This window comes from Sinohyriopsis cumingii, chromosome 4 (genome assembly GCF_028554795.1).
Source record: "Sinohyriopsis cumingii isolate HCF-2022 chromosome 4, ASM2855479v2, whole genome shotgun sequence".
NCBI classification, from domain to species: domain Eukaryota; kingdom Metazoa; phylum Mollusca; class Bivalvia; order Unionida; family Unionidae; genus Sinohyriopsis; species Sinohyriopsis cumingii.
In genome coordinates this window covers 9,219,189-9,233,143 of record NC_142964.1, presented here as the reverse complement: position 1 = coordinate 9,233,143, position 13,955 = coordinate 9,219,189, and the positions used below count along the sequence as shown (strand labels likewise).

At 34.8% G+C, this 13,955-nt stretch overlaps 1 protein-coding gene across 1 annotated transcript in view; it reads right to left on the bottom strand.

Moving 5' to 3' along the window:
• The window catches only part of LOC149800596 (tyrosine-protein phosphatase non-receptor type 9-like), a 70,359-nt gene that overhangs the window by 34,374 nt on the left and 22,030 nt on the right, over positions 1–13,955 (bottom strand). The window contains exon 6 of the mRNA XM_089954573.1: positions 5,278–5,388. Within this exon, the coding sequence (XP_089810699.1) occupies positions 5,278–5,388 (111 nt within the window). The remainder of the gene's footprint in view (positions 1–5,277; positions 5,389–13,955) is intronic.

The window sequence follows — 13,955 nt, the reverse complement described above, 5'->3', positions numbered from 1 at the left end:
GCAGCAAATGACATGAACCTCAATTCACTTGTCCTTTGAACAATCAGCATTATTAGTTAGCCAATTAAAGTAAAATTATTAGTTTTTAGGACTTTGGAAAAAGTATCCCTGTTAAGAGTATCATTTAAAATTGTTCTAATTAAGTTAACTAATCGACAGTCTTTGCAATTACATACTTCACAACACTATGTGGCAAATATGAACTATTTTTTAAAACTTAACATATTTCTTTTTCATGCCAATTACTGTATGTAGGTTTCCACTAAAATACCTTCAGCAGCAGCCAAAATTATGTCAATAATGAAATTCTGTAGATAGCCAATGGCTATTCTGACTACCATTACTGTGAACACAGAAAACTGCTGAACATTGAAAATATATATTTAGAAATTTAGTTTTCATTTGTACAGATCTGATTGCCACCAACCCCAATGAACAATAATCCTTTAGTGTTACCGTATCCACTTCCCATTAAAAAAAATGTAAGTACTGACAAAAAGGTAAATGTTAAACAAGAGATCCAAATTGGCCAGATACTGCTCACCTGGCTTGTACAACTTAATAGAGAACAATATTACTAAGCAGGCTTATTTAGTACATTACAATCCTATGCAAAGTATCACCCATACCTTTATATAATCTTGGTTTTGTCTATTTTACTACAATCTGATAAAAATTCTTTCTAAAGATAAAGGAATAATTAATATACACTATAGCTGGGTACCATGAAAAATTCTGTACCATGGTATATTGTAGTATTTTTAACATCCTGCAATATATGCCACCAAAATTTTGCAATCATATTAGAACCAATAATTTCATTTTCAGGGACAGGGGCCTGGAATTTTTCATTTCACTTTTCTGGACCTCAAATAGCTTGAAAAACTATCTTGCTTCAATTTCAAGCAAAAGAACACCTTAATATATCCAATGTATTATTTGAAAAAAAATTATATTTAGATAAATAAAACAACTATTTCGCTTGAAAGAAATTTGCACTACCCCCTCCCACTGAAATTAAATGTTCAATACCTAATACATACAGTAGATAAATTTGCCACGTGTATGTTAACAGTTCTGCCATACTGGAAAGTGCCAATCCTGTGATTAAAGGTTCTTAAATATAATTATATTTTTCATATTCTAATTACTTTGTGCCAATTAAAACTATTTTGTAAACAAACAAACAAATAATTTTTGTAATTGTTTTGTCAAAATAAATGAAAACATGCTTTTAATATCATTAAATCTTTAACAAGATTTCTTCAGAATATCTGTACATTCCTTATTGATGGAAACTACTAAAGTACCAGAACAGTGAAAAAGTATCATAGTATGTACCACAAGAAATAAACACTGCAGAAAACCAGTATATTGGTAACATGTAGTCTCTTGCTCATAATCGAAGTCATCCATGATCTTGCTGATAATAACCCAACAGATAAAAATATATGACCTCCAGAGTGGTAACAAGTTCAGTCAATCAGATGCAAGATGTGCATGATCAATACATTAATATGAACTGATCCACCTACTTTTGAAACTACAAAGATTTTGATGATGCATTTTCCAACTTTCATTAGGATAATGGTTTCCAGAGTGGCAATTAGCTGAGCCAGTTACATGTAAAATCACCTCATAAATATGCATAGGTCTTTCTCATTACCAAAACTGTTGAAGATTTTGATGATAGAAATAAATATATGTATTCCCAGTTTAACCAACTGATCACAGATATGGTTTCCAGTCTGGCAACAAGCTCAGTAAATCTAAAGCAAGATTACACTGATAATATATGTGGATTTCACCCATTACTGAATCCATCCTAACCCTTGATGAAATATGCCAATATTTCAATTTGATCAAAATTTGATAGAAATATGACTTCCAGAGTGGTAACAAGCTCAAGCAATGAGATGCAAGATCACCTTATTCATATGCATGGATCTTGCTGATTATCAAAGATCCTTAAGTTACACGCATACAGTACAGCTCACATGATTTTTCAATTCCCAATGCTTCGCTGTAGAAGTGGAGAGTGGAGAGGATTAAGAAAAATACTTCTGTCCCAACAGAGTTGCTGCAATGTCTCACAAAGAATAGTTCTGCACACTGCTTTCTCAGAGTCACATTTGATGACTGTTGTTGTTGTGGGCTTAATGCTCTTTTTCAGCACAGGATAGGCTATACATGACGGCCAGTATAACTGGTCAAGGAAGAACCCAGAAAAACCCTGGGAAGAACCACTGACTCACGGGAAGCTACTGGCAAGCTGTTTCACATACCAATATAGGCCAAACTTGGCACTTGAATCAATGCGGACAGAGGTGATATGGCAGTGATTGGTGAAGGTAAGCACCTTAGACCACTTGGTCACCTAGGGTCCGGGCTTCTGTGTATGACCCATGCAGGTTAAGAGAAAGAGAAAGAGAGAGGGGCACTGATTTATTGACATTGTTATCATTTTCAGGAGCAATTTGCTTACTTTTTTGGACAGAAAAAATTGTGATCATTAAGTCAATGACCATCATTTCCTAGTTCACAAAAAGATAATGAATGATACATAATGCCCAATCAAATTTTAGATAATAATTATTTAATGCTTCACAAACTGTATTAATACTACCACATATTGCACAATGAATCTATTTTTTTCTTCAATACTATATTATCAGAATCTACAGATGCATTCATGTCCTTATTTCAATTGCAATTCATGGAATATGCTTTTTTAAAATTCATACGAAAGTCAGTGATACTGTATTCCCTGCAGTAAAAAGAATGATAACCATCAAACAAATTAATAACAAATATCACATTCATACATGAATGAAGTGAAACAAAATCACACAAGTTTTGATGGTTACCCCATGCATTAGTTCTCCTTAACATAATGTATGATTTCTTCTAACATTCAATCACACCATTATAAACCTGAGAAAGCACAGTTCTGGTGGTTACTGCATTAACATGCAAAAACAAAAGTTATTGCTTAAAAAAAAGCAGTATTGAGATTTTGTATTTTTATCTTAATTAAAGCTGTACTATTTTGTATTAATTGTCATAGTAATGGTATAAAAATCATGAATGGTTGAAAAAAATTCATCCTAGATACATGCATGTTCACACAAACTTTTTAAAGCCAAATGCTTGTGTGCAAACTAACAGCCTTGCACAACAGATGATATCAACATGATTTATCTTTTCATTGACTTGTTAACTTCATGTGTGAACAGATAACCTAGTTTCTCTGCCATTATGCTGACATCAAAACAATGTACTCAGGGATAAATGAAGCATACTATTCCATTGTTTGACTCTTGTAAAAATCAGTGACAGAAAGAAAATCTAACCAATGCAGCTAGTATCAAATTTTTATGTCATCTATTTATTGTCTTCCATTCCTTGTTTCAGTCAGATCTGGTAAGTAAAGATTACTTGTTAATGAGGAGAGAGAGCCTGAAATAAAATTGTTGGTTTCAAACGCACAACGGTATTATTTCTAAATATTTACAAAGATGTAATTCTACCTTTTTTTATTAACCACGATACCTACAGTATTCAATCATATGGCTTCCTGTCTAGAACTACCTTGTATCAAAATTTATTCTTGCCTTTCTACAATTCACCAAGAAATATTATAAATAATTCATCAATACAAAATCTCAAACTCACCTGAATAGGGATAAATATACATCATTTGTTGAGTGCCAATATTGTATATCAATTATATACAAGACCTGGGTTTAAATAATATCACTAAATGCTTACTAATGTTAACCAAATTTTACTTCCTTGATGTTTGACATGTCAATATTTTTAGGCAATCTTCAGAATTAAAATATTAAAATTCAATTAATATATATCTACATGTACACAAACCAAAGTCAGGAAATATTCATAAGTGGTAAGAAAAGTAATACTGTATTAGACTTTAGAGCATCATTGAGGTAAACAAATGGAAGAAATTTTCCAGCCAGTGGGTGCAAATTAACATGCAGTCTGAATTAAACTAGTTCAAAGTTGTGTATATTCAGCCTCATGAGTTTGCCATTACTGCTTAAGGACTAAGCACATGGTTCACACTGCTGTGTAAATTCAGTTTTTTGTTTATTTGGTTTTGTTTTCAAACCGAAGTGTCTGTCATTTGGCATTTAATTGTCCATATCTCAGAGGAATAATTTCCTTTGTAATAATAGGATAAGTTAGTGCTGTTCAAGAGAAGCTCAAGAAAAACTGATATCTTCAAGTCAGTGTGCATGAATGTTTAGATTTCTTTGAATAAACTAAGAGTGTAAAATTACTGCGAAAGCAGTCGATCAACCTTTTCTAAATATACATGTACTGAATATACAAGACGTATGAAATTATTTTGTATTGCCCAAAAATATTTTATGGAAATAAGGATAACTAATTCTTCAAAAGGCATCTGATTGTAAATCACTCTTGATGGCTTAGTTTTTCCATGGGTGGTCTTCATTCATTGGCAGTTCAAATATCAATCAGTAATGTCAACAAGCCCTTCCATGGTGGACTTGCCATCAGTTTGCCTGCCATGGCATGGTGGTAATTTGCTAAGTATTAATCCCTCCACAGCAGAGTTAAAGTGGAGGGGATTAAGTCCCCCACAACAAAGCATTGAGAACTGAAAAATCATGTGAGCTGTACTGTACTATACTGTACTGTAAAAGTCTGACCAAAACTAGATAAAAAAATCCGGCCTCCGGAGTCGTAACAAGGTCAGACAATAAGATGAAAGACAACCCCATTCTTTATGCATGAAACACACTCATTATTGAACTGGGCTTCAGAGGGGTAAAAAGCCAAGCCAAGCCAATGCATGACTGCCTCATTAGTATGCATGGATCTCACTCATTACAGAACTAGTCAGAGATCTTAATGTTACTAACATTTATTGCAAGTCATAAATTGCCTTCAGATTGGTAATAAACTCAGCCAATCAAATGCAAGATCACCTCATTAGTATACATGGATCCTGCTCATCATCAAATTCATCCTAGATTTTGATGATATAAATTCATGTTCCACAACGCATGGTGGACAATGATGCACAATGGATGCAGGGCCATAAAACTCACTTGACCCTATGCCCCGGCAAGATTTAAAAAAATAATGGAGAAGATTGATACCAGGAAAAGTCATGCTATGTAAAGACATATTTCACTTCAGAAAATTGTATCATTTATATCAAAGAACTAAAATAATATAAGGGACTTGTTAAATGAGAAGAGAATGTTGTACATAAGAGTAACTTACCCTTTCTCTTAGTTTTTCTCTTACAAAGAGTCGCAGAATTTTGAAAGGGGCTTTGAACCACAGTGGAGCTGTAACAATTAACACCTTCTTCAACCTGGCAGGATAAGCCCCCTGTAATATAAAGGTATGTATCAAATGTGTGCATCAGCATGAAGAATAGATCATCTGTCATAACAAGTATGACAAGAATTTCAAAATAAAACAGGGACTTTTAAATTTTCACCATCTGATCTTTATAGGGTGAATACAAACAGTGTAATGATTCAATGATACATAAAGCTTTGTCTCTTCAATAAAACAATTAAAAACTTTGGAATTGTTCTTTCCATTTTATTATCCATCAGCTTGACATTAGTTATCAGACTGGTTCTCCTACTCAGCAACAGTAACCAGCTGTCTCAGCAGTAAAATATCAGAATAAACAATGGGAACAAGTCTGATCCCATATTGTACTGCTATGGTGGCAGGGGCTAGTTTTGTAAATTGGCCCATGGCAAATTTCTTAACTTAAAGGAACCAATGGAAATACAGAATAATAATAAAAACACTATAGAAGAAAACCTGATCCTGAAGTATCATCTGCGACCATAATGAGCTGAATTTCCATGACCTCATATGCAAAATTTCCGTGCCTATTCGGTTACTTTCGGGGTGTGACGTTATAGTCGCGACTCCAGCATCCCAACTGGCAGTTGCCAGAGTAAAAGACAATGCCGTTTTGCGTTGCTTACGGGTGTAACAGAACATTAAGAAAAGCCTGCGGACAACATTTTTTTTTCTTTTCCAAAGATAACGGCATATAGAAAGTATGGATACATTATTACAAGTGAGTCGATTTCAAAGCAACACCATACAGCACTCTTTGATCATTATATTTCTAAAGGAATGTTACGATAATGATCCTGAAAAAAATGACAGCTCTAGGATACGCAAATGCTAGCCCTAGACTAAAAGTTGTCACTGTTACAGACATACAGTTGGATATTTTAAATCCTGGGAAAAGTGTTAAACGTGGTTAGTTACGAAAATAGGCAGAAAGCCGAGTAAGTGACCACAAAATGCAGCAATCAATTCACAGATCTTTTATGTACACCAGCAGTGCTAAAAATGTGATAGCCCGATACCTTGGGCCCCTCTAATTTTAGTTCGGTCCCATCCTGTATTCAAAGTTAGGTGCCCATCAAGTTTGTCAGAAAAAATTGTTTTCCTGGGAAACTTTGATCGCGCTGGTGAAATGAGTAAATGTATTTTCAAGATGTTGACATACATACCTGAACATGGCACAATCGAAATCAAATCACCTCTGTCCTAGGTGAAATTGAGATCTGATTTTTAATCAAATGGAAGCTTTGCTAAAAATAAGATTCTAAACCCTTGACATGGTCAAGTTTCGAGAAAACACAATTTTCAGTAATCTTAAAAAATAAAATTTTTTTAAAATAAAAACATTTCGGTCTATGCCTGTTAAACGTAGTATGCCTAAATGGTAATCTGTAATGATTGGAACTGATATAAAACTATCCCTTGGGATGTTTAAATAGCAGCGACTAAAAGAAAAGAGGTCAGTTATAAAATCAAAGTTTCAATTTAACTGGCTGACAAAAAAAAATGGGTGGGGGGTGGGGTGCTATTATTGACCCCAATCGCTTGCCCCAATGTGCGAGTGCCCATGGAACACTCCATTTCCGCCTGTGATAACGCCTTATTATCCAACAGGACAAAACCCTTGTATCTTATTCTGGTCAGCTGTGGCTAAACTGCATAATAGCTAAAGGTTAGACTTGAGTACACAAGCATAAGGCCAGTGTGACTAATTAACAGTTAATCCTGATCAATTAATTTATCTTGTGAAAAGTCCCGTCCTTTGGACATACCTCAAAGAAACCATGTTCTACAATATGTGAAGGTAAACATCAGCATTGATCGGCAAATAAACGATGCCCTATTTGATTATAACTTACGATGCCAAGGACTTCATTTTAACAGTTAAAATTTGTTTTTCCCACATTTAAATCCCATCTTATTTCCTTACGTTTAAGTCTTAAGGCGTGCAACACTGTTTACTGAATAAAATATTTTTTCTGAATTAGTTCTTTGGGAGCACATATACTGTGTGGCATATTTTCTTTTATTCCTTCTTTTAATTTAACCATGGTAATTAAACTTTACATATACAGTAGAGGAATGTCAGGTGTTAACTGGTCGAGTTTCTTTGGTGGAAATGGAAATTGATTTTGTTTGCAGAGAAAAGTAGGCAACATTCACAGTGATCATTCATGGGATTTAAGCTAATTGGTGAGAATTTTATTTTTTTAATGTTTTTATTACTACAATTCTGTTAAAGTGTTTTAAAAAATCTGAAATTTACGTGAATAATGTTTAATCTTAACATTCTATTTACTGAAGAAAAAAACTCGTGTGATATTTATTATTTCGTCACTACAATATTCACAAGTGATAAAATAGAATATGGCACCTATGGATTGTATAAATTTTATATATTTATGTATGGGTTTTTTTCTTTTCTGAGAAATGAAAATTGGCAGACATAATGTAATAATAGGGATATCTCTGCGAAAACTCGGGAGATAGTACGAGATCGGGATTTAGGTGTGGAAATACCCCCCAAATCAGGAGGTTTTTCTCCCGGCTTGAGAGTTGACAGGTATGAACTGTCCGGGCTTGTGGAATTTCAGTCAGGGCTAGTGAGTTTATTTAAGTCACTAGCCCTGGGCCTGGGCCCAAAAATTTCTTTCAGCACTGACCAGTACAGTACATAAACTATTTACACCAGACATGAATATACTATCAGATTTGTCAATACGCTAACTGTAGCCTGCATGTAAAATACACTGTAACTGAATCATAGGAAGGAAGCTTCTTAATGTTCAAATTAATTACTTATGATTTCTGCTTTGTAGATTTATTTGTGGGTTTTTTGTGTGTGAAAAACTAATACTTAAGTTTCGACCAATGAAAACCGTTCTCAATGCCTTTTACACCTCCAAGGTAATGGATATTGTTTCACACACAAGTCTGTCCCCATTCTAGTCTCTTTGCCCAGAATTCAGTATTATCTCTCAGCGTTTCAGTGTTGGATGTATATTTTCAAAATATCATACCTTCAGTGGTAATGGTGGTGGTTGTGGTGGTGTGTGTGTTGGGGGTAGGTAATGAATATGTCATTCACATATAATACGATTGAACCTCATCCTTGTTAAATGAATTTGTTGCATTGTGGTAAATTTTTAATTTTTACATTGGGCACCATCACTTACTCTTTATCACATTTTTGCACAGCACACGATGTATAAGCATTTATTTGAAAATTACATTGCATTTTTTAAATTCAAAAATATGAAATATGAGCACCTTCTTACTGTTGTACTTTTCTACTGTCAGGTCTTAAACACATTGTTAACACACAATTCAACAGATATAGTTATGAGCATAACTTGGAAGCATATTCAACTTTTGAATGAGCAACCCAAATCTGGTCTCCTCCCGTCTGTCTCATTGCCATGGATATGTTTGTATTTGAGAACTGGCTAGTATTGCGTTATGGGACCACGTGATCTGTCGTCTCATCAAAGCTCGGAAAAACTCGGCAATTTACAGAATCATGGTATCTTCCGCGCAATATAATCACTACCTGCCTACGATATTTAATTTATAAACATCAAAGTCCAATTAAATTTTGTAGAGAATTACATACATAAAAGGAAATTTTTTGTTTCTGTCTCCTTTAAGGCTATGGTGTGACTTTTTCAGCTTTTATTGTTTACTAATTAAAGATATGGATATATTTGTGAACTAGGTGTTTTGGGCTTGTGTTGTTCTTGAAATTTATGCCAGGCATGTACACTTTCTATAGTTACGCTGCAGTATATAGATAATGAAATACCAATAGTAGGCTAGTAAGAAGAGCTAGCCTCCCATTGCAATAAACACATGGGTTCAGGACAAGAAGAATATCTCAAAAACAGCTTAGATGACAACTATTTTCAATGCATCAGCCTGTTTCATACACACTGTTGGGCAGAATTATCATTGGGGGAAAAGGGCAATGTTTGCACTGTGAGCATCACATGGTGTCAAAAATTTGTAAGTATAAATGTGGGACTGGGGCCATAAACTTCTTCTGCTATGAACTGCCATTAACTTCTCTGGTCAAGTGGATAATATTCTTATGCTTTGTTTTAATATAGGTATCCAAAAATAAGGACCTTTTTATCCTAGGCCGCTGATTGCGGCATTAAATTTGTGCATAAAAATAAGCCCCTGCCCCCTAAGACCAAAGTGAATGATAAAATTCTATTATGTAAATTTCGCAGCTGTATTTTAGACCCCCATCTAGGGATACCACAGTGTCAGGTAATTCTGCATGTCATGTCAGGTAATTCTGCATGTCAGGTAATTCTGTGCAGAGATACATCATTTCTGTAAACATTGGATCACATGTTGTTTTTGGTCAAAAATCAAATTTGTATCAAGAAAGGTGTTGTTGTTCTAGGGTTTAACGCCATTTTTCAGAACAAGATACGCTATACATGGCGGCCAGTATAACTGGTGGAGGAAGAACCCTGAAAAACCCAGGGAAGAACCACCGGCCCACGAGAAACTACTGGCAGCCTTTCCCACGTACCCATGCTAGCCAAGCCTTGGACTCGAACCCACACAGACAGAGGTGAGATGGCAGTGATCCAGAACGGTAAGTGCTTTAGACCACTCGGCCACTTGGGGCCCCATGTATCAAGAAAGAATGATTGTCCTTTAATTAAGGAAAGTGATAGACATAAAGTGTACAAAAATACCCCAAACTTCTATTCTTAACGCATATGAAAATGTGATTTCTAAATATCAATATTAAGACCCACTACATGACCTTCTTGAACTTGTAACCCAGAAAAACCTATTTAATATTTCTCTTTTGGAATCATACAAATAAATACATTATTTAAAAGAGAGAAATGTTTGCCTTAGAACGATACTGCATCTTAATCCAAGTTTCTAATTTTACAAGTTATCCCACACCTACTTTATCTGCTATCCAAGTTGCTGCTTGAATGATTTTGAAGAAATTCCCTCTTTATAGTCTGTTTCTAAATTCTTCAGTAATTTTGTTTCTATACGCGAGACGTTGTAAACACATCCTACTAATTGTTTTTTCCTCTTCAGCATAATAGCTTATTTTTTTATAAAATGTTGAACTGTTACTAATTTTTTGTACAAGATCGGTTTAGTTTGCTAAGGGCTGTTCCATTAAAACCTGGGGATAGCACTTTTTAAAACATATATCTTTATGCCAGAGAGTTTTGGAGTCAAAACTGCTTCTGTCTCAGGTTGTTTATTCAATAAAATTCTATAGGTGGTTGAAAAAACTGGTTCTGTAGGTCTGTCTAAAAGTGCAAGCTTAACATAATCAAACACTTCCACTTTAGATATCCAGTCATCAAATTCATATTTTATGTTATGCATGCTGTATTTGTTCTCATCAAGAGTATTCCTTCAAATAGACAACTGACTATAAAAAGTTGTCATTGGTCAGATATAAATAGGTTGGGGAAAGTGTACCATGTGACCCTGCATTTGTAGTTTTACTAATCACATACAAAGTGAAAATCTGTCTTTATTTTCTTAATTATAAGGAAATTGTGTATGTGTGCGATTTGGATTTTTAATGTAGCTTTAACAATTTTCAGTCATATCGCTACATTGTCTCCAGTGTAGCAGTTTATAGTGATGTCTAACACTGGGGCATCATGCCACAGACATACCAGTCCTAACACTAATCTCTAAATGCTAAGCGCAAAGAGAGGCGGCTGTTAGTACTATTTATACAAGTCTTTGGTATCACTCGGCTGAGGTTCAAACCCGAGACCTCCTGCACCCGAGGCGGACACTCTAACCACAAGGCCACTGGAGCAATCAGTCATAAGGAAAACTAGCAGACCTTTTAATAAATCTCCTTATAAAATTAAAGTATAAGTTCTGTGGCCACATTAACTTTAGTCTCTTGAGACTTGGTTTGCATCGTTTGGATCCGATGCATGCTGAGAAAAGAACCAAATGTAGCCGTATTGTGACAGTAATGGCGGTTAAACATGTTTTCACCCGGGAAAGAAGTCGGTATTTGGTTGAGAAAGCAAAGCCTAGAGAAAGAATTAACAGCTTAGAGGTAAGTTTTGTTATTTTTTCAGCAGGCTAATAAAAAAGCGGTCAAAGACTACTGAAATTCCGTTTATTCAATCATTACAAACATTCTTGTCATAGACTTGTTTCTGTCGATCAATAAACCAACAAGTAGGTCTCCGCTTTTTTCTTTCTGACAGCGGAGACCAACGGTGTCGGGCTGTATTCAATACTTAAGTTTTATGCTGTTTTAACCTCATCAGTTCTGACTATAAATGTATCTATCGTTATCTAGACCTCGAATTTCCGACATGTCTGTCTCTGTCTCTCAAAATTCTGCCGTGACGGCCAGACCTAACTGCAATTCCATCCCAAGATTTAGTCAGTTCCTAATGATATTCTACTCCTCACTAGAAGATTTCCAGACATTGTTCTTGCCTTGGGGTGATGCTGCTTTCCAGGCACGAGTCAGCAATTTAAAAATAAGGTCAATAATAGATGTATAAATAGGTTTTCTGTTCGGACAGGGATTACTGTATTACTAAAAAGTAAGTGCTCTGAAGGATTTAATGCCATGAGTCAAAAGAAGAGGATTTTAGTTACCATCCGCATACCAAGGTCAGTTGAAATAAATTTATTAATTACTACAGAGCGTCTGATAGTCAGAACTGATGGGGAGGTTAACACAGTGCAAAACTTCAGTATGGAATATGGCCTGACAACGTTGGTCTCCACTGTCAGAAAAAAAAAGCAGAGACCTAATTGTTGGTATAGTCAGTCAAAAGCCATTGTAACATGTGCTTGTCTTCATCAAATTAACTCAAGATGACCGACACGCACAGAATTGGTGAGGGGCAGATTTTGCATTAGTTACCTTGTGTTAATTGATTGAAGATGCAGAAACAAATGCTTTTGAGTAATTAAGTCTCCATTGGAGATTTTAACTTCAACATGTAATTAATCCAAGTCCAGTTCCAATAGATAATTCAGATATTTTGGAATACAGCTTCCCAAAATTTTACTATTTAATGGTTATCAGAGGAAGAACCTGATTGATGGCACTTTAAAGTTGGAATGGAAGAAGTGCAGAGCTATAATACCATTGGCGTTACTGCTGTATGTTTGTATGAAGTATCTTAGGTGACACTTTAAATGAACTAGTTTCATGGATTCAATTGCATTTTGTTTAATTACTGTGACAGTTTAAAAGAATTCTTGGAACTATTGTATTAAATGGCAATATACGGTAAGGGAAGTTAAAGTTATCGAACAAAAATGAGAAAATTATCTTGAAACCAATAATAGATCATTATTCACCCAATCTTCCAGTTACTTTTGCATAGAAATGATACTGCCCATACCTAATTAAAATGTAACTTTTGGTAATCTAAGTCAAAATGTGTTGGGGGTCTTTTCATTGATACTTCAGATTCTTAATAGGTAACAGTTCTTATTTTCATTGGTGGTGGTCATAACCATGCAAGTATTTATTAACAATGTGGTTCATTGAGGCTTGTAGATGTACAAGTAGATGATTATTACAATGTTCTGCTTAGCATCTAGTCATCTCATTTTCTCCAAAAAATGTAAGCACAATGATACCATAGTTGCAAGTTGAATTAAACATTATTGACTTCATGTTTAGATTTTGCTATGTGCATGTGAAGTTGCTAAACATTTGGACAGTACACCATTTTTTTGGTATGTTTATCATCTCCAAAATATACACAGCATATAACATAATTGCTGCTTTACACTCCATGCCTATTTTTTATTGACTTGAATAATTTTCATAATGAATGCACGAGTGGTCATTTTTCAGTTCACACGTGTTAGTTTCAATGTGAATCTTATGTTGGCTTTGGATTAAACTTTGTTTTGTGGAGGACTGTCCATTGTGAAATTATTAGTACAGATGTACATGACTTCAGTGGTCATGTGTAGTCTTACATGGCATTTTGCAATATTGGATTCCCTCAGGGACATCACACAAACCCAGAGTTATGGAAACTGACTGGGTCAAAATATCTTGATAACCACTGATCACACTGGGTCAAAGTATCTTGATAACCACTGATCACACCGGGTCAAAATACTGAGATACTGCAAAAGTCATCATACTAAATAATTCAAATATATCTGATGGGGGGCTCTACCTTTAACAGTTTTGGTGCAACCTTCTCAAGATGCATGGATGCAAGTATGGACAGAACAAAATCCAAATACCCCTGCTGCAAGCAATCGGGCATGAAAACTATGTCATTTTTTTTATGTTAGGGTGCACAACCTACGGGAACATCAATTAAACCATAATTTTGGAACCAATAATACTGCATAATTTCAACAGCTGTATACTTTATAGGTTAATCTATTATTCAAATGATATCTCACACGTTACTACCTGAACAAGTTTAACCATCCCAGCCATAAAAGTGCTTATTGATAACACTATTTAACTTTTTTCTCATCATTATAATATACCTAAAACAAATATCTGATATCTTTACAATTTTTCAAAACCATTATCTACTGTTTCATTATTTGTT